Source organism: Nicotiana tomentosiformis, chromosome 8 (genome assembly GCF_000390325.3).
Source record: "Nicotiana tomentosiformis chromosome 8, ASM39032v3, whole genome shotgun sequence".
NCBI classification, from domain to species: Eukaryota; Viridiplantae; Streptophyta; class Magnoliopsida; order Solanales; family Solanaceae; genus Nicotiana; species Nicotiana tomentosiformis.
Genome location: NC_090819.1, coordinates 12,852,578 through 12,873,006, shown reverse-complemented (window position 1 = coordinate 12,873,006; position 20,429 = coordinate 12,852,578). Strand labels below are relative to the sequence as shown.

Sequence of the window (20,429 nt, the reverse complement as noted above, 5' to 3'; positions counted from 1 at the left end):
CTTTATATGAGCGCATCAGAGAGTGACAATATGATGATCCTCATTTACTTGTCCTTAAGGACACGGTGCGACACGGTGATACCAAACAGGTTGCTGTGGGGGAAGATGGAGTTCTGTGAATGCAGGGTCGTATTTGTGTGCCTAATATTAACGGGCTTCGTGAATTAATTCTTGAAGAGGCACACAGTTCTAGGTATTCTATTCATCCAGGTGCCGCCAAAATGTATCAAGATTTACGGAAAAATTACTGGTGGATGAGAATGAAGAAGGATATAATTTCATATGTAGCTCGGTGTCTGAATTGTCAGCAAGTTAAGTGCGAGCACCAGAGACCTGGTGGTTTGCTTCAGAGGTTAGAAATTCCTGAGTGGAAGTGGGAGCGTATCACTATGGATTTTGTTGTTGGACTTCCACGGACTCATAGAAAATTTGATGCAGTTTGGGTCATTATGGACAAGTTGACCAAGTCATCACATTTCATTCCAGCGGCAGTTACCTATTCTTCAGAGCGGTTAGCTGAAATTTACATTAGTGAGATTGTCCGCCTACACGGTGTGCCCATGTCTATTATTTTAGATCGAGGTACGCAATTTACCTCACACTTCTGGAGGGTTGTACAGTGTGAGTTAGGCACGCAGGTTGAGTTGAGTACAATATTTCATCCACAGACAGACGGACAGTCAGAGCGCACCATTTAGATATTAGAAGATATGCTTCACGCTTGTGTTATAAACTTTAAAGGTTTTTGGGATCAGTTCTTGCCACTTGCGGAGTTTGCTTATAATAAAAGCTACCAGTCAAGCATTCAGATGGCTCCAAATGAGGCATTGTATGGAAGGCGATGTTGTCCGCCAGTTGGCTGGTTCGAACCGGGAGAGGCTCGGTTGTTGGGTACCAATTTGGTACAGGATGCCTTGGATAAGGTCAAGGTTATTCAAGATTGACTTCGCACAGCTCAGTCTAGGCAAAGGAGTTATGCCGACCGTAAAGTTCGTGATATTTCATTCATGGTTGGAGAAAGAATATTTTTTCGGGTTTCACCTATGAAAGGTGTAATGAGGTTCGGAAAGAAGGGCAAGTTGAGCCCTAGGTATATTGGACCCTTTGAAATACTTGAAAGGATGGGTGAAGTAGCCTACAGGCTTGCATTACCACCTAGTTTATCAGCGGTTCATCCGGTGTTCTATGTGTCTATGCTCCGAAAATATTATGGTGATCTGTCCCATGTATTAGATTTCAGCTCAGTCCAATTGGACAAAGATTTGACTTATGAGGAGGAGCCGGTAGCTATTCTAGCCCGGCAGGTCCGACAGTTGAGGTCTAAGAGTTATCCTTCAGTTCGGGTGCAATGGAGAGGTCAGCCGGTAGAGGCATCTGCCTGGGAGTCCGAGTCGGATATGCGGAGTAAATATCCAAACTGATTCACCAGCTCAGGTATTTTTTTTCTAATTTCGTTCGAGGACGAATGTTTGTTTTAGAGGTGGAGAATGTGATGACCCAAAATGTCATCTTTAAATTTGATAATTAATTCTGTATTCTAACACCTCAAAAAATACTATTTATTATTCCTCGACTTGCGTGCACACTCCGTACAATTTTCCGGAAAGTTTTTATGTGAAAAATGGATTAAAATGTGAAATAGAGCTTTAAAATTCAACTAAGTTGACTTTGGTCAGCATTTTGAGCAAACGGACTCGGTTCAGTATTTTGACAGTTCCGGTAGGTCCGTATCGTGATTTGGAACTTGGGTGTATGCCCAGAATCGAATTCCGAGGTCCCTAGCCCGAGATATGGAATTTTGATGAACAATTAAAAGTTTGAAAGTTTGATGATTTTAAGAATTGACCGATATTTAGTCTTGTTGATACCGGGTCTGTATTGTAGTTCCGAAGTCCGGTATAGGTCCACTATAATATTTATGACTTGTCAGTCGAATTTGGTGAGAAATGGAGTTGATTTGACGTGATTCGGATGACTGGTTGTGAAAATATAAGTTTTAAAATTTTCTTGAAAATTTCCTTTGATTTGGTGTCCGATTCGTAGTTCTAGGTGTTATTTGGCTATTTGATGTTTTAGGACTTGGGTGCATGTTGGGTTTGGAGCCCCGAGGGCTCGGGTTGATTTCGGGCGATTTTCACAGGAAAATATTGGGGTAAGTGTTCCTTATCGTATATTGATTGTATTTCGTGATTCTATACTCGTTTACATCATGAATCCGTGAAATTATGGAAGAAAAATCCAGATTTTTATAAAATCTTCAAAAAATGAAAAATGAAGATTCGCAGGTCAATACGATGTCAGAATTCGATAATTTTTATATGGTTGAACTCGTATCGAAACGGGTGTTCGGATTTCGTAAGTTTTGCTGGGATTTAAAATGTAGATCCCACTGTCGAATATTAAAATAAATTTTGGATTTTAATCCGAAAAATTAGTAAATTCATATGGAGTTAATTCTTATGATTCGTATTGAGTATATCGAATTGTTTGTGAATAGATTTAAAGCTTTTGGATACAAATTCAAAATGAAAAGATGTGGTCGAGTAATTGATTGAAATTGCAAAGCGAGGTAAGTGTCGCGGTTAACCTTGACTTGAGGGAATAGAACCCATGAATTATTTGCTATGTGAATTTCATATGCAACGATGTATAGGCAAAGTGACGAGTGCATATACTTTGTCAATTTAATTGGTTGCTTAATTATTTAAACATCTTAAATTATTTTAAGACACAAATTAATTGTTATAATAATTTTTTCTCTCCTATTCTTTGTCAAATATTAATTCTTGAATTCCTGCAATAATTGTTACATGCTTATTTGGTCTATGTGTCTTAATTGCTACTTGACATTTAGCATATTAAATATTAAACTGCCTATTTTCTCTTTGATTTTCACAATAAATTGCTACTTGTTATTGTTTGTTTCATAAATAAATCATATTTATTGTATGCTTGTTGTCTTATAATTTCATATTAATTATTGCATTTATTGGAGCAATTTCTTTTATAAGAATTAGTAAATGAATAGATTGGAGGAACGGGTTGCACGTTGCAACGAAAATAAAAATGAATATATATTGAGAGATCGGGTTGTATGCCGCAACAAACTTATTTAAAAGTCCATATTAGGGGATCAGGTTTCACACCGCAACAGACTTATTTAAAAGTCTATATTGGGGGATCGGGTTGCACGCCGCAACAGACTTGTTTAAAAGTCCATATTGGGGGATCGGGTTGCACGCCGCAACAGACTTGTTTAAAAGTTTATATATTGGAGGAGCGGGTTGTACGCCGCAACAGAATTGAATATGAATATATTGTGAGAGCAGGTTGCACGCTGCAACGGAAATTGATGGAAATAATAATTGGTTATGACTGTTGAATTGGCTTCAACTGTTAAAATGAGTTACCTGATTTATTTCTATTATTGTTGTTATTACTATTATTGCGTACAGGTTAATGTAAGTGACTTGCCTTAGCCTCATCACTACTTCGTCGAAGTTAGGCTCGACACTTACCAGTACATAGGGTTGGTTGTACTGATACTACACTCTGCACTTCTTGTGCAGATTTCGGAGTTGGTCCCAACGGCGTACCATAGACTTGCTCGGATTTCAGCTATTCAGAGGAGACTTGAGGTATAACTGCATAGCGTCCGCAGTTTTGAAGTCCCCGTCTACCTTATTTTAGCTGTGTGTTTGTTTTCAGACAGTTTTATTTAATTCAGACCTTTATTTGTATTATTCTAGAAGCACGTACACTTCTGACACCAATTCTGGGATGGTATTTAGACATCGATATTTTTATGGATTATTCACTATATTTCAGACTTTACTTCCGCATTGGTATTTTTATTATTAATTAATTTAAAATTATTTTAAAATAGTTAATATTATTCTAACGTTGGCTTGCCTAGCAAGTGAAATGCTAGGCGCCATCACGGTCCCGAAGGTGAGAATTTCGGGTCGTGACAAGAAGTTTTACCCCTTGTATAATTCTAAAAAAAGGTAAAAATCTTCCTTGTACGTCAATCACTGATACACTATCGACGCTGGGCGAGATCCGCGCCGTAATATCCGGTTGGTTGCGGATATCACGGTCCTCTATTAGTCGTATGCAATTGTTTGTAGTGCTTTCCGATGTCTTGGAGCTCGTTTCAAGTTCGGGGTCGTTGTCTGGTCAGGTCCGGTGGCGAGTTCTCAGATTCAGTCTCTATCTCATATATTCATACTCCTTACTTCGTTTGACACCGTAAACTCGGGGTTTGTGCTAACTAGAGTTCAACCGTATACAAGACTTTAAAATATTTTTTCTTATATTTGATTATGATTGTAATCATTATCTTAGCATTTTAAGGGAAGAAATATAAATTTTTATAACATGTGATACATGTCTTGGGTGTGGACTTATAAAGCCGTCAGAATATGCTTCGTTGGACCCACCCGTTTCGATCATTCATTGAGTGGTAGGTCCCACGCAAATATTTCTTTAATCATCACGGTCCACCTTAAGCTCAAATTTTGGTTTGATTAAGTTCTCTAAAAAGTAAACTGGAAAATCAAATGCTTAGGCATGGTGATAACTTAGTAAGAATTGAAAAAATATCAAATGGTGGCTCTAGGAAATGTAAAGTTTAACTAGTTTCATTAATTAATTGAGTAATGTCATACTTTCTATTGTCCACATAATGCTAATGATGCATTCTTTACCCTTTATTACTGTCAAGTATACATTAGAGCATGACTTTATTCTTCGAGCTAATTCACATGGTGCTGTCATGTTAGCATCATAGTATAACGACTCAGATCATTTTGAATTCTAGCACTTTACTCTTTGATTTGAGATTTTCTATAAATTCATTTAGTGTTTTATAATTTGCGAATATGTGTGGCTCTATTCCTAAAAGGTTCGAAAATGATTTGGAATGCTATCTTGCTATTTGGAAGGTTTAAAGCCTAAAATAAAGTTACACCCTCAATTTTAGCATATGTGCTTAGATTCATGATTTGAAGTTTCTAATAAGTTTATATGATAATTTTGGACCTGTACATATGTGGGGATTATGACTTAAGGAGTTCGGGTGCATTTCGACACTATTGCATGAAAATTGAAATTTTAAGAATTCTTAAGTTGATTTGAGTTATCTATTTGATTTATAGCGTTTTGCTTTGTGTTTTGAGTCTTTGAATAAGTTGGTGTATTTAGACTTGTGGCATGGTTTGAAGAGTTCTCGAGTGAGATTCCGAGGTGTTTAGGGAAGGATTTTAAGGCAAAAATCAATAAAGTCAACAATAAAATTTGCACCAGTAGTAATTTCAGCCATTTTCTGTAATTTTAACCATTTTCAGTACTAGTATAAATAGCCTCATTCATACTTAGCGTTCATTTTACCATTTTGGGAGTTAAGGAGCTCTCTTGAAGCGTTTCTTAAATCGATTTTCATCTATGATGATGGGATAAGTGATTTCCTCTCAAATCTATGATTATAACATGAATATCATCAATTTTACCTTAAAATCAAGGATTCAAAAGAGAAAATGAGGGTTTTTGACTTAAAAAGAATAGAAAATACTCCTTTTTAGTTAAATATCAATTTGGACTAGGATTGAAAATCTAATTACACATTTGAACTCTTGAGATTATGGGTCAACAAGATTTGCCTTTGATTTCAGGTTTGACTATGTAGGTTCGGGGTTGACTTTGTCCAAAACATATTTTTTGCTTAGATAATTGAGTCTTATGACTTTATTTGACATCTTAGAGCATTCTTTGGGCTAGATTGAACTCGTTTGATGAATATGAAGCAAGAAAAGACAAATTTTAAAGAATAACTCGGGATAGAGGTAAGTATATTGGTTGACTTAGATGCAATTTTTTTTTCTTCTAAAAATGATCTTGTTGCTATGTGCTATGTATTTGGGATAATATATACGAAGTGACGAGCGTATTTAAATACGGATACCAAGATTTTTCATGCTTGGGGTGATATTTTTAGGCCTTTTTGTACCTTTTCTTGTTACATATTTTTACTTGTGGCATGCTGTGCTTGATTGCATTACTACTTGAGCATAGGACCGGCTCAAAGCCTAGGCAAATAAGGCATATGTATTGGGCCCCCAATTTCGAGGGGTCCCAATTTTTAAAGGAAAGATTATATGTTAATTTTTTCTTAAACAAATTTAAGTATTTTATAGTAAAATTTTGTTATTGTGAATTTGATGTGAATCATCAGGGATGGAAAAGTCCTCTCGAATAAAGTAAACATTTGTTTATGATTTTCTTAAGCTTGATGTAACCTTCATTTTGCAGTTTTTACATTATGACCGCTAAAACCTATAAGTATCATTCTAAAAGTTTGAGATTGCTAAATGATGAGAACATAACAAAAAGATATTGTGTTAACATTTGATGATCCTTAAAGCATAATAGTCAATCTAATATGGATGGTTTAGACTTATATTTTGAATTAAAATTTTTAAGAAAAATAGTACAAGTAAAAAATAATACTCTAATCGATATACTTAATTACATAAAAAGACTTGATTCTTTTTTAAATGCCTAACCATTGACTCAACGGAAAGAAAGTTTTCAAAAAAAAAAAAAATACATAAGATCAACGTCAACATCTCAAGAGTGAATAAATCAGCTAGCTATATTATTAACTGAAAAATAATTACTAAAGAAATCGATTATAAAAAATTTGGTCCTCTAATTTTAGTTACGTTTGAGGCCCCAATTATGTCGAGCCGCCCCTACTTGAGCATTCTTGTCATGCTAAATTAACGTGATAGGTTCATGTATGTACCTGAGTTACTTGCTAGTCATACATATTAATCATTATTATTCCCTCAGCCATGACTATTTGTGCATCCTTATGCGCTACTATCATGTGATAGGCATCTTTTCACATGCGAGTTTAACATGATAGATTAAATATATGTCGAATTATATGATTTATTGATAGTCATGCACTATTCATATGCATTACATCGTGTATATTGATCTATCACACGGATATAATTATAGCACGTTGAGTTGTCCAAGCGATTTTATATGATTATGGCACGTTGAATTGTCTGTGCAATTTGATATGATTATGGCACGCAGAATTGTCCTTGTGCATTGATATGATTTGGCACGTTGAGCTGTCCATGCGATTTATTATGATAACATTGAGTTATTCCGTGCAGATTAATGTTGTGCAAGTTGAATTGTCCGTGCAGTTACATGTGGATATGAATCCGTCGCTCTAGAGTTATTAAACACCGGATTTCACCGGTAGTATACGCACAAGTTTGTGAGAAACTGACGAATTTCTGGATTATTGGACACTTGGAAAGTACCGAACTGATATAAAGTTTGAGTCTTTATCAAGCACAGACATTATAGACTCACGTAGACATATTCATATAAATGTTACTTGATGCATATCATTTTTATATATGTTATTTTGGGGCATTGGTATGGATGTTGGTCTATTACATGCTTAAACTGTACATATCATTTATATGCCGCTCTACATGCACGAGACTTGCTTAATCGAGATAGGGTGCATAACTTTTTATGTTCTATCTTTGCATATTGTTATATACTTTGAATGTGATTAGCTTATTAGAGTTACTTAAAATAAATAACTTTTTTTGTAAAAACATATTAAATAATTATAAATTAGTAAATAGTATAATAAAAATAATGGTATCTTACAAATAGAGACGAATCTAGGATTTTGGCAGGATGAGTGTACTATTAAGAAGAAGTGAATCCAGAATATAAATTTTACGGGTTCAACCTTTAGTTCTTACGATTGCGTACCCATTACACTTTTGGAATTATAAGTTCAAATTTTTATTTTTTAAATAGTAATATTCTTACATCTATATCTATTTTTCATGTTGAAAATATTGAGATCAGTTGAACCCATTGACTATATGCTACATCATACACTGCTACTAGTTTTAATATACACATGTTGTTTAATTATATAAGATTTTATAGTGACAAAAGAAGAATATGAATTCCAATGTGTGAAAAATTTGAAAGAATTAATCAAACAAAAAAGAAATAAAAAGAAAAAGTACTTAATTAATACGCAAAATAACACCAGATATGCCCATCTCCCATGGGCGTCTACTTCTAGAAAAAAAAAGAGGAAAAAATAATAAGATTGACATAAGATTTGAACTCACAACCTCACCTAGAGAGGTACGCTCAATAACCATCACATCATATAATACTTTGAGCATGAGTGCACACACATATATTTAAATATTTTTTTTAAAAATATAATATTACTATACATGATTTAGGGCGGGGAGCATGGGTTCACGTGCCCCATGGAACCCCCTAGATATGCCACTGCTTACAAATAATAATATTTTATTAATAAAAATTTCAATAAGGAACTAATTTTTATCAACTCATATATATAAATATAAGAAAGGTAGATAGAGCTTAGAAAGTATTTTTTTTTTATAAGAAAGTTTATTATAATGATTAGAAAATTAAACCAGTAAAAGACAAAATAAGCAAATTTTAATATGTAAAAATATTAAATATTATTTATAACTAGGTATCTAAACTATATTATTTTAAAAAATAAAAGTACTAAATAATTATAAGTTAGTAAATAATATCGTAAAGAATAATAAGTATCTTGACAATCTTTTAAATAACCCACATCTTAATTTAAGATAATAATAATAAAAGCTTCAATTATGAATCTTATTCTTTTACCAACTCATAGGAATATAATATATAAAATTTATGATTTGTTGCACTTTTAAATAATGAAAAGATAGATATGAAGTTTAGAAGGTATTTTTTAATAATGATTTATACTAATGAAATAGAAAAGAAAGCTAGTAAGATATGAAATTGTTGTTTACCAGTTAAGAGAAATAAAGAGAATTTAAATTAAAAAAAAAAGAAGCAAAACATGAAAAGTCATAAATTTATATGAAAGCACACCATAAGCAACACATTGAAAAAGGAGAATAAGAGAAATATTACAAAAAGAATAATACTAAATATATTTAAAAAAACTAAAAGAAAATTATAAAAGTTACATTAGCTTGTAATTACCTCATATAATTACCACTAATTCTCACCTTCATCTTGAGGATCACAAAAAGTAGTTATATTTCTTTAATTATACCTAATTTTATGCTGATCAAGTTATTCTTTGGCAAGGCAAATATGACAACTTTTGAATTACACCCACTTATACAACAAATTCATCCCAGATGACTTTTCAAACATGCTGTTAGTGAATTTCTTAACACGTAGGATGTGAGTCAAAATTACTTAGTTAAGCTCATAAGTAACACTCTATCTATCGATTTACTTGAAAAGATTGCTAATCCCAAAAGAGAGGGTGGGGGAGACAATAGACCTAACCCAAATAAAGTGAAATAATTGAATCAGATTGAAATAACTTAACCGAATTGCATATCTACAAGATTAAAATACTAAAATTAACCTAGTAATTTATTGTCTTTCACACAATAAATTAGAAATTAATTTCCACTGTCCTCTCTTCTCTCCCCCTTATTAACTAGTTCATAACTTCATATGCAAGAAAAGTTTTAAAAAATTAATATAAAGAAAAAAAAAACGCGCACACACGTATCCAACTAATTCATAGCTCTTCAGTTCCCGCCTCCCCTTAATTATATAATAATAATAATATCCACATGCTAATGACTCATGAGTTGCTTAGCAAAGGAAGTTATTAACCAACGAAAAGTCGAAACCATGTGAACAATTAATATGTATTTATTTACATAATTAACCAAAAGTTGATGTAAATATCTGATAATCAGTCAACCTTCCCCCTCCCCACATGTCTGTATCACGCCTCTATTAATTGATTTAATTCTCATTCTCATTGGCTAATTTTAGATCCGAGTTAAGTCAATTCTCCTCCCAAAAATTGTTGCATATTCTGATTCCGCTGGAATTTCTCAATCAAATAATCCTCTGTTTTCTCAGGTAAAATTCTCTCTTCGCTCCCTATTTCTCAACCAAAATCATTCGCTTTGCTTTTTTTATCTATTATTTATTTTAGTATGACTGGAATCAAAAGCAAGTTTTAATTTCATCAATTTGGCGTGATCAATCTATTTGCATTCCTCGTTATCGTTGTTTATTATTTAAATTGCATATTAAGATGTAATTACTTGATCTCCTCCTGAAAATGTTGTTGTTTTTCGGCTTTTTAGCTAGCCAAATGAGTGCCTACTTTTGTATGTGTCACTCTTTATTTCTTGAATATTGGAAGGAAATGTTGGCCTATTGGATATGAAAATTCAGTGTCTTCTGGTATCCCGTATTATTTGAGAGTATTGATTGTAGTCTCGTTATATGCTCTTGGGAAATCCTCACTGCTTGAGGCAGCTTTAGGTTTGAATTAGGTTCAAAGTCAGTTTTCATAACATATTATTAGAGCGAAAACGCTAGATTCATCCTGATGTTGGGTTACCTAATGCGGCAATGTTGGGCTCCATGATATATCATCCATGCTCCAGATATCTAGCCCGGAGCATGTGATAGGTATTAGAGTCCTTCATTGGTTGAGGGTATGGATTGTATTCTCTTTATGTGGTTTGGACAATTCTCGCCACTTCGGCTACCTTTTGGAGTTGAGTTAGGTTAACTATCCATTCTTAACATCTTCTACGCAATATGTGTTATTAAATGTCCTATTATGAGTTTTACGCAAAGTGAATACCCTAATTCTATACGTTCAATGACTTCATTCCCTAGCTATCGTTTCTTCATTTTTATCATTTTTTTCTTTTATATAACTCCGCGTCTCCACCTATGTGAAAAAGATAGCCCTTTTGAATCCCTGATTAAGGAGGAGAGTTGTAGTAAGTTAATTACCACGTAAAATAGTTAAAACTATGAAATGGAGGATTCATATGCCTAAGGGGATGGCAGATGACTGAGTAGTTGAAATGTAGGATTAATAACCTAGAGATCTCAAGTTCGAATTCTACCTACAATACTTAGTATGAGCCCACCTAGTCCTACCTTGATATGCAAGTTTACCTGGCAGCTACTCTTGTGAGTTTTAGCAGGCTGACGGGTGGATGAGTAGAGTTGCACAAAAGGTGACCCGAACACCGCCATTGAAGAAAACATGGATATAGAGGATTCATATAGCCAAATTTAACTAATTTGAAATTGAGGGATAATTGATTAATTGTTTGATTGACTGTACATATAACAAGTAGCATATTCATGTAAATGAACTGGCGCGGTGGTTTCTTCTTATCCTAAATTTGGTTACGCCAACTCCTCTTGGTCTGCAGGTAACATTATTTATGGCCTCTCCCGAAAGCAACTCCAACGGAAACCTAGAGAGAGAGTTCTATATTCCTACCTATATACTTGCACCGGATGCAAGTCAGAGTGAAGATTTACAGTTGCCTGATGTACCTACATGCCCTGTGCTAGTATTCATCAACTCTAAAAGTGGAGGTCAACTTGGTGGAGATCTTCTTCATACATATCGATCACTTCTTAACAAATATCAGGTATTGAAGCCGGTTGCCTTGATTCACATACCAAAGCTTGTTGAATGTAAAGTGTGTGAGAGAAATTGAAATAAATTCTGTTTTGAGTCATCTTTTACCAATTCTCAATTGAAAAGTCATAGAACTTTTGGTCAGGTTGTGAACAGTACCACCATATTTTAATGGGGTGTAGAATTTAGAAACACCACTTCTCTGTTTCTTTTTAAGCCTGATATATAAGTAGTATGGCTCTCTTATATCATTTTGTCTTTTCTGTTCTTTCAGTTCTCATTTCATGGTTTTAAGCAGATCTCTCATATAGTTGCATCTAACTTTTCAGGTTTTTGATTTGGGAGAAGAAACCCCTGATAGTGTTTTACGGAGACTGTATTTGAATCTAGAAAAGCTAAAGAACAATGGTGATGAATTTGCCACCAAACTTGAGGAGAGACTGAGGATAATTGTGAGTACAACTCTTTTAAGTAGTTTATTATTTCTAAAGAGTTTCTTTTAAGTAGTTTCTTATTTCTAAGCAATGGTGATGGATCAGTATTTACCAGATGATTACTTTGTAGTATATAGCACTGACACAATTGTTTATTAGGTTGCAGGTGGAGATGGCACAGCTGGCTGGCTTCTTGGAGTTGTATCTGATCTCAAACTATCTCAGCCACCACCAATTGCTACTGTGCCTTTGGGAACTGGAAACAACCTTCCATTTGCTTTTGGTTGGGTAAGGATCTTTAGAACAGCTCAATATGTTTTGGATATCTTTTTCTGTCAATGATTGCTGTCAGTAGAGTTGTGTGAGAAGTTTTAAAATGCTTACTGCTATCTCACTGTGTAATTACTTTCTTAGTTTAGCTTATGCTATCATGAAATTAACAATTAATCACATGAAACTCTTGTAGACAAACCAGCACATAGACGGTCTCGCTTAAGTTAGTTGCTTGGTTTCAAGTTTATTTCATCTGTATTGCATTGATGTGTATTCACTAGAGGATGATACACCATGTAATATGCATTTTGTGGTTATTGGCAGGGCAAGAAGAATCCAGGAACTGACAAGAACTCGGTTATCTCATTCATGAAGCAAGTAATGGATGCAAAAGAAATGAAGATAGACAGGTTACTCCATTCAAATTGTCCAATATTCTTTGAGTATGTTCATGTATATCAAAGTGACTCTGTGAGCTGTTCAAATCGAAATTTGATCCCTTGAAATGAGATTCAATTTTTCAGTAGGAGTCTTGCCGGTGGCTGGTTCAAACTGGAGTTATTGTATGCTCTAACCAAATTTGAGTATCCCGTTTATAGTTACTGAGATGAGAGTAATTTATAGTGAATGTAAATGCAGATCATGTAGGGATCATGAGTAGTAAAATGTTTCTTATCTTTTTTTTTTTCTAGAATGAAAAGAAAAGGAAAAAAGTAATATTGAGAAGTAAAAGAGTAGGCCCTACGTCTTATCTGTACTATTCCTTTTTATCTTTCTTAAAGATATTTTTTTCCAGCGGAATTGGACAATAGTTCATGAGTCATAAGTTGGGATAGATGAGTATGCTAATCCGGTTGATGAAATCGTGAAAGTCTAGCACACATTTGAAAGATATTTGGAATGGCGTACGTGATGTCTAGTTGCTCATATATTTGTAGGTCTGTAGTTTATTCTGCAGTAAACAAAAAAGGTGATACTAGAAGGATATACGCCCTTTTTTATTCTTTCGTGCACTATTAAATGGGGCCATATTTTGTAGATATTCTGTTTAAAGTGAGAAAGTTGGTAACATGAAAACTTAATTCACAAAATAGAAGTAACATTAGCAATCCCTCATTGTTGATATTTCCAAAACTCTTTTGCTTTATGGCTGTGTTAAGGACAATTATATGTTCGAAAACTAATAGACATAGTTTTAAAAATACCTTTTATGTCGGATATTAATCTTTTAGCTATAATATTGCACAACCATGACAAACTATTTCAGAACTTCACAACTTTTTAAGTTCTATGGAAGTTCTGCTCTATCAAAAAGTAGTTATGTGGTAGTTCTAGTACTGCTCTATTGGATATTCTTATTAAGGTTTGATGATTGGTCTTATTTTATACTGTATTCAGAACATATGTGATTTATAGTTTAATTGATGACACTGATTGAGAGCAATCAGCAAATATTGAAAGATTTTCTGTTAAAGCAGTTGGCACATTCTAATGAGGATGAGAGCACCAAAAGAGGGTTCTTGTGATCCTATTGCACCACTTGAATTGCCTCATTCGTTGCATGCGTTTCACCGGGTGTCTTCATCTGACGATCTTAATGTGGTAAGAGCTATATATAATGGAACTTCTGTTTTCTAACATGAACAAATTACAGAATCATACTAGTCTAGCTCCATCTATCATGTGTGGCTAAGGTCCCTGTCACAGTGTACTTCTCTTTTTGGTGTCACGTTCTTTGTGACCCTTGACTGTATGAAAACCTGGTTATGATGATATGGAGCTCCTTCTCCATAAATCAAATTGTGATATTATCTTAAGCCATTCTTTTGTTTTCGCTCTTTTCCTTTTCTATAGTAAAGGTAAAGGCATCTTCATTTGGAAAAGAGGATGTGGTTGGATTGGGATATTCATATATTACAATGGCTTGCAGTGTGCTAATTATTGACCTATTTCCTTTTTGAATGTAAATCATTTAATTGAAATACTCTATATAATCTTCACTAGAAAAGAAGGCGCAAATTTACCACTGATTATAATGCAAATTGAAAGACTACAACACATAGGAACCTGAATCTATTATAAGTATACTGCTTCCACATTCAACACACTTAATAATTTTCCAAGTGGGTTTGTATGCATTTACTTGCACCGATGAGGTGCAGCTTCAGGCTTGGTATGTATTTCCACTGTGATATTCCTACTCAAATTCTAAATTGATTAAATAACTAGGTGACACATGCATGTGTAATTCGTGGGTTTTGAGACTCATTTCATTTCTTGTCTGGTACAAAGCCTTACCTTTGTTGAAATGAAGAGGATAAACTCCTCTTTTTCTCTTTTTTTTTTCTTTTTTTTTCTTTTAACTATTATCAAACTATTTAATATCCCACAGGAAGGATACCATACATTTCGTGGAGGATTCTGGAATTATTTCAGCATGGGTAAGGCATATTCTCCTGATTGTGAAATACATTCTTGAAAGCCATCCAAAATTTTCATTTTTTTCCTGCCATATTTGGTAAGATCAAATAGGAATCTTACATGAGGTTGGAATTATTTATGCTACCTTTTTGAGACAAGCAGTTTGCAAAATAGTGTTATACTATCTTGTGGTTAATCATAAATATATGATAAACAGAAAACAGAAAACTGTCTTAACTAGTGAAGAAATGAATTCTTTTCCGCATTTAAGCTTGCTACAATTTAAACTTTAATTTTCCCCCTTTTATATGTATAATCTTTTGAGTAAATGTTACCAGTGCAGATCAATTTTAACTCACTTATACCAATGTGAAAGTGAGTACCACCACTGCACCTATTTTTAAGGCCAAATAAATTTCCCTTCTTACATTGACCTCCTATCTAACTGTCAAAATTCAAGGTGCATTCCTGCTAATTAAGAAACCCACCAACCTTTCCTTTTTAGTATTTCATTTCATAAGAACTCCAATTTATTAGCCAAATATTAAATTTTCGTGAGTTATGAGCTATAATTGGTAGGTGAGCATTCCAAATACCAATTCTTGTGTCATGACTTGAATAACCTCTGTACTTTTAGGATGGTTTTGTTCTCAATTAATTCTAATGTAAATTTTGAGCTATTGTAAAACTGAAAAGGAGCTATTGATCATTGATGAATTTTTGGAATAAGTCAGCGGTAATGCGACCCAGAAAGCCTGCATTGGCCAATGATTTTAGTGAATAACAACATCTATTTAGATGCAAAATAAACCTAGTATTGTAGTTGACAAATAAGGTGGCTACGAGTTATCTCTCAAGCCAAAAACTGAAAGCCAAGTGTAGTTTGAAGGTACTATGCTACTTGCACTATTGTTTATCTGGTACTACATCTAATATTAAATTCTGTGTCATCAGGGATGGATGCACAAGTATCATATGCATTTCATTCAGAAAGAAAGATGCATCCAGAAAAATTCAAAAACCAGCTTATCAATCAGGTATTGAAGTGAACGTCAGGATTAAGACTTGGCTCCATTTTCATATATTTGTTCTTTAATGTGAGGAATTAATATGACTTGGCTCCATTTTCATATATTGTCTGATCATGTGTGTCCTTTCGCAGTAACGCCTCTTTATTGCGAAAGATTCTAGTTTTCATATACTCAATAGGTTTGAGTTTTGTGCTACCCGAAAAAGTAGAAAAAGCAAAATTATTGTGAAGGTTAGCAATTAACTGAGCTCACAAAACCTATAGGTGAAGATGCAATGGTTCTTGCCCAGGAGGGCAGGAATGGATTTATGGAGATCTTCAATCTCTGGGAAGGGCTAATCTGCATCTTCATTTTTCAGACATGGGGTGAAAGAAAAAGGTTTTCAGAATTTTAATTTTGTTATGGATGTCAGCTTATTAAGATATGGAGAGATCGGGCCTCATGCTTTATATCTCCCTTGTTGAGTCCGAAGACAGTTTAAAATTTAGCTTAAAATGGACTAGAGAAGAATGCAAAAGAGAAGCTCTCATTATCCTAAGCTAGGTCATTAGAGGATTAGGTGATTGGAATAAAAGGAGGATGTTAGGGACTGTTTAAGAAGGTTTTTCCTAGTTTATTTTGGATTCAAGTTTGAGAGGGAAATTGGTGTGCGATTACTAGAGATATCTATGAGAAGATTCAAAGTTATGGAGCTTTTGCTTCCTAGTGGTATGTCATTTTGTTTCATAGTTGGGCTATACATTTTGCTTCTAAGATCTATTACACTAATGGGGACTGTTTTCCATCCGTTTCTGTTCATGTTACTTGTTGTGTTATTTTCATTAACCTGTGATCCATCTTTGTCTTAGGAGAAACTTGTTTCTAGCAATCCTCATGAATCAATGTCATGAGTCATTGTTAGGATCTCGAGGGACTTGGCTTCTAGTCGTGAAGAATATGCATGATAATTCTATAGAAATAATTGGCATACGATAGAGGGATCATTTTCTTGAAAGTTAGTTTGTACACGTGAAGAAATGGAAAGTGCATTTAATTGATTGCCTGACCAAAAATATTCTGGTGGGGAGGTATATTTTCCACTTCATTCTAGTTTGTGAATAATTTAGTATTGCTACCTCAAGGCAGGATCATTTTAAGATGATGCCATTTTGGATTAGTGTTGATTTGCATATCGACGGATTTTTGTTCTGTTAATTGTCATTGTGTATATGACCATTCTTGATTGTGTATATGACCATTAATATCATTAAATATATATATCAATCAACCAGCAGTATTTAAACTGCCTTATCTGTTATGTAATTAAGGACATTCTCCCTTTTTACTTTTCACTCACTATTTTCATAACATTTTCTTCTTTATCCAAAACGAAAAAGCAAAGCATAATAAATTGCAAATAGAATAGTACTAAATGATGTAAGTTTGTTAACACAGTTTAGCTATATGGGCCAATTTAAAATTGCTAAAGAACATTGACAATATTGTTGCTATGACATTGTGTACTAACAGAAAATGGATATCTGTTCAGCTTAATATTTATAAGTAAATGTAATTGATTCTCTTGTGTCGGTGTTCATGCTTAAATGAAGTTGTTGTACTTTTTTTGCTTGAGGTAGTGGTTTAGCATTCTCCGAGATTAAAAGCCTTTGGTCTCCTGCTTTACTCTTTGCTTATATAACCCTGTATTACATCGTGAACATGCATTTCCTATTCTTCTACATTAGGTATCACTTGTGGAAGTTTGCCTTATGGTTTTTCTGGCTTTCTCCTTAGAGTACATATGCAAGGCTTGGATGTACACAAGGATGGTTTTTTGCGTCCCTTTTTCATCCTTCTTCAAGGTGAATCTGCAGTGTATTTTAATACATAACTTCTTGTAGATCCCTTTTTTTCTGAAAATTTGAATACTTGTAATTGAATCTCTGCCATTTCGAGTACCTAAGGAAATTAATTAGCTAGATACGATCAATTTAGTTAACTCTCCTCAGATAACCAAGAAGACTTCGTTATATGTATATTTTTTTTATTTAATAATGGTGGTGGCTGGGTCAAATATCATAACTCTATCAAATAGTCAAAAATGTTTTGTGCATTTTTGTAGGATTGAACACCCAACTTAACTTTCAGAAATTTATTCCTACTCAGCTTTTAATATATATCCCATTATTGCATGGTGCCTTCTCCTTTTATGCTAACTTTAAATACTCGTGTATTTTCCCTTAACTTATAACTGGAAACATGAAAACCCATAATCTGTGAAGAACTCAGTAACTGCTATGGGTCAGATCCTCCCTTTATTGTATTGTCCTAAATTTTGCAATAAAAAAAAGTTTTCGTGGGCGAATATTTACTCTTTCAATCCCTATTTCATTTGTAGGGATTTGTTCCATTCAGTTTCTACTTTCTTTTTTAGTATGTCATAAAATTATGTCCACTTTCTTAAAAGAACCACTCTTCTAAACACTGTACAAGTTTTTTAACATTATAACTAGCAGTCAGTTATATTTAATTGCAGTAGTTTGTGTAACCTTGCTTAAGTAAATGCAGTAAATTGTGAATTCTTGCTTACGTACCCATGCCCAGCAACAGGACAACTTACAATGAGATATAGAAAGGAAAAACTTCAAATTGCGCAGCTATCAGGGATTTCCTGATTTGTGCATAACTTCTGCCGATAATGTATGCAAATAGGAGAGTGATCATGCTTTTGAAAATATCAATAGGAAAGAACAATGGTCAAGTAAATATTGATAGAATTCATTATCTTTACCATCACCTCTTTGATGGATATGTTATGAGAATATACGGTTTTGCATTTGCTGCAGGAACATAGCTCAACTGGCCAAGGTTAAGATAATGAAAAAGCAAGGTGAATGGCAGGACCTTCACATCCCTCACAGGTGCATCTATTATTTGTTGTAATGTAGGAAATTTAGAGGAGCACCAGATAGTCTCTTTTTTGTGTCTCTATTCAAATAAAAGATTCTGGCTTTCTCCTATATTATAATTCAGGCTGCACTGTTGCGTCTATCTCTAGATTTTGCAAATTGATTGCTAAACACGACAACGTTTGAGTTATAAACAGTTTTCTTGTCCGATTGTACTTGCAGTATCAGGTCAATTGTTTGCCTAAACCTGCCTAGCTTTTCTGGTGGACTGAATCCTTGGGGAACACCAAATAGTAACAAGCGTCGAGATGTATGTACTCGATTGCTTCTTCCGCCATCTACCATTTTTTTTCTGTTTTCTTTGTGTGTTCACATGTCTGAGATTTTTGTATGTGCGTGTGTGATGATATCAATAGATTTCCGTCTTAAAAACTTTATCTATTTCACCTTTTTCCTGCTCAAGTTTATATTCATGTTCATGTGCTAATCATTGTAATGGACAGAGGGACTTGACTCCACCATTTGTTGATGATGGCCATCTTGAAGTTGTGGGCTTTAGAGATGCTTGGCATGGAATGGTTCTTCTTGCTCCAAATGGGCATGGGACGCGGCTTGCACAGGTTTGGGATATTAATTTGTTCTTATTAATATAAGTGCGTATGGACATACCATAATCATATGTAGCAATCAGGTGTTATTATTCAGTGATCAATCGTCAGTTGGTGCAAGGTGGTCCACATGTTAAATTCCATATTGCATATAAGATCCTTACAACTGATTAAATATAAGATCAATACGTACTAGGATGAAAAGGTTGAACTAATTGAATATCGTACTAGGATGAAAAAGCTGAACTGATTGAATATAAGATCCATAGAACTTCCCAAGACGTGCAACTATATCATTTGAATTTTTTGTTCAATTACCCTGTTTGTAGGCACATAGAATTCGGTTTGAGTTCCATAAGGGCGCAGCTGACCACACATTCATGAGGATTGATGGGGAACCATGGAAGCAACCCCTCCCTGTAGATGATGACACCGTTGTGGTAGAAATCGCTCATCTTGGCCAGGTTAAGATGCTTGCAACCCATGGTTGCAGATCCAAAAGTACGCACGACCCTTCAAACCATGTCAATCATGATGGTGATGACGGGGATAGTGGTGAAGAGGATTCGGTGGTGGAAGAGCAGAGGAAGTTTGGGGCAGCAGACACATTCAAAATTCCTGATGAAGTTGACATTTCTCATCTCAGTTGATTCTGTTATCTCTCGTCGTTCAAAGTTTGCTTCTACCACAACCTCCATATTAAGTTTGTGGTGTAGTAGATGAAAAATGATGGTTCGTGTGCGATATAATGACATTGACATTTCAGTATCTGCATAGGGAATTTCCTGGTAAATTTTAGTGTAAATGTGTTAGTTGAATTACTCGGTATATGATACTGGAGAACCTTGAAGGCCTCTCTCTATTTATGAACAGTAAACCTTTTATAGGCAAATGTTTGAGCCTAAATTCTTGGTTTTTAAACTTGCATTTTCTGTCACTTGAAATTTCAGAAAAATCACATTTTATCTATCTGTGCATTTTCTATTTTTTTAGCCACTCACCACAGTCCAGATTTATACCAATCCAAATTTTGTGCTTACTATGTTTTTCTGAGTGTTCCCCTAAGTTACTGTTGCTTCTGCTTCACAAGCAATAGAAATAGGGTGCAGCCCTACGCAACTGTGGTGCAGAACAAAATAGAGGGTTTTTTTTTTTTCAAAGGAAAATGGGCGAGGGGATCACAAGGTGGGGAATTGAATTCTGCTGTTTTCGGAGAAGAAAATAATACTACTACCACACTAAGT

General features: G+C 34.3%; 1 protein-coding gene across 2 annotated transcripts; it reads left to right on the top strand.

Annotated features, from left to right (window-relative positions):
- The first annotated feature begins 9,853 nt into the window (after nucleotides 1–9,853).
- LOC104085799 (diacylglycerol kinase 5-like) lies at nucleotides 9,854–20,122 on the top strand. Of its 2 annotated transcripts, none has more exons than XM_009589921.4 (13): nucleotides 9,854–9,990; nucleotides 11,316–11,540; nucleotides 11,860–11,982; nucleotides 12,124–12,252; nucleotides 12,562–12,647; nucleotides 13,716–13,839; nucleotides 14,630–14,678; nucleotides 15,613–15,695; nucleotides 17,463–17,530; nucleotides 18,515–18,589; nucleotides 18,800–18,887; nucleotides 19,081–19,197; nucleotides 19,515–20,122. In XM_009589921.4, exons 2-13 carry the CDS (start codon nucleotides 11,328–11,330, stop codon nucleotides 19,833–19,835), a joined length of 1,476 nt encoding a protein of 491 aa, XP_009588216.1. In that variant the 5' UTR covers nucleotides 9,854–9,990; nucleotides 11,316–11,327; the 3' UTR covers nucleotides 19,836–20,122. The 2 variants fall into 2 exon arrangements, with proteins under 2 accessions (XP_009588216.1, XP_033509198.1); XM_033653307.2 differs by lacking the exon at nucleotides 9,854–9,990 and adding an exon at nucleotides 10,149–10,170.
- Nucleotides 20,123–20,429: the final 307 nt, after the last annotated feature.

Bases quoted from the DNA above. Each gene is read 5' to 3' on its own strand.
- LOC104085799 (XM_009589921.4), top strand. From the start codon at position 11,328: ATGGCCTCTCCCGAAAGCAACTCCAACGGAAACCTAGAGAGAGAGTTC. The intron at 17,531-18,514 runs GTGAATCTGCAG...CATTTGCTGCAG, and splicing joins CTTTTTCATCCTTCTTCAAG to GAACATAGCTCAACTGGCCA. The intron at 18,590-18,799 runs GTGCATCTATTA...TTGTACTTGCAG, and splicing joins GACCTTCACATCCCTCACAG to TATCAGGTCAATTGTTTGCC.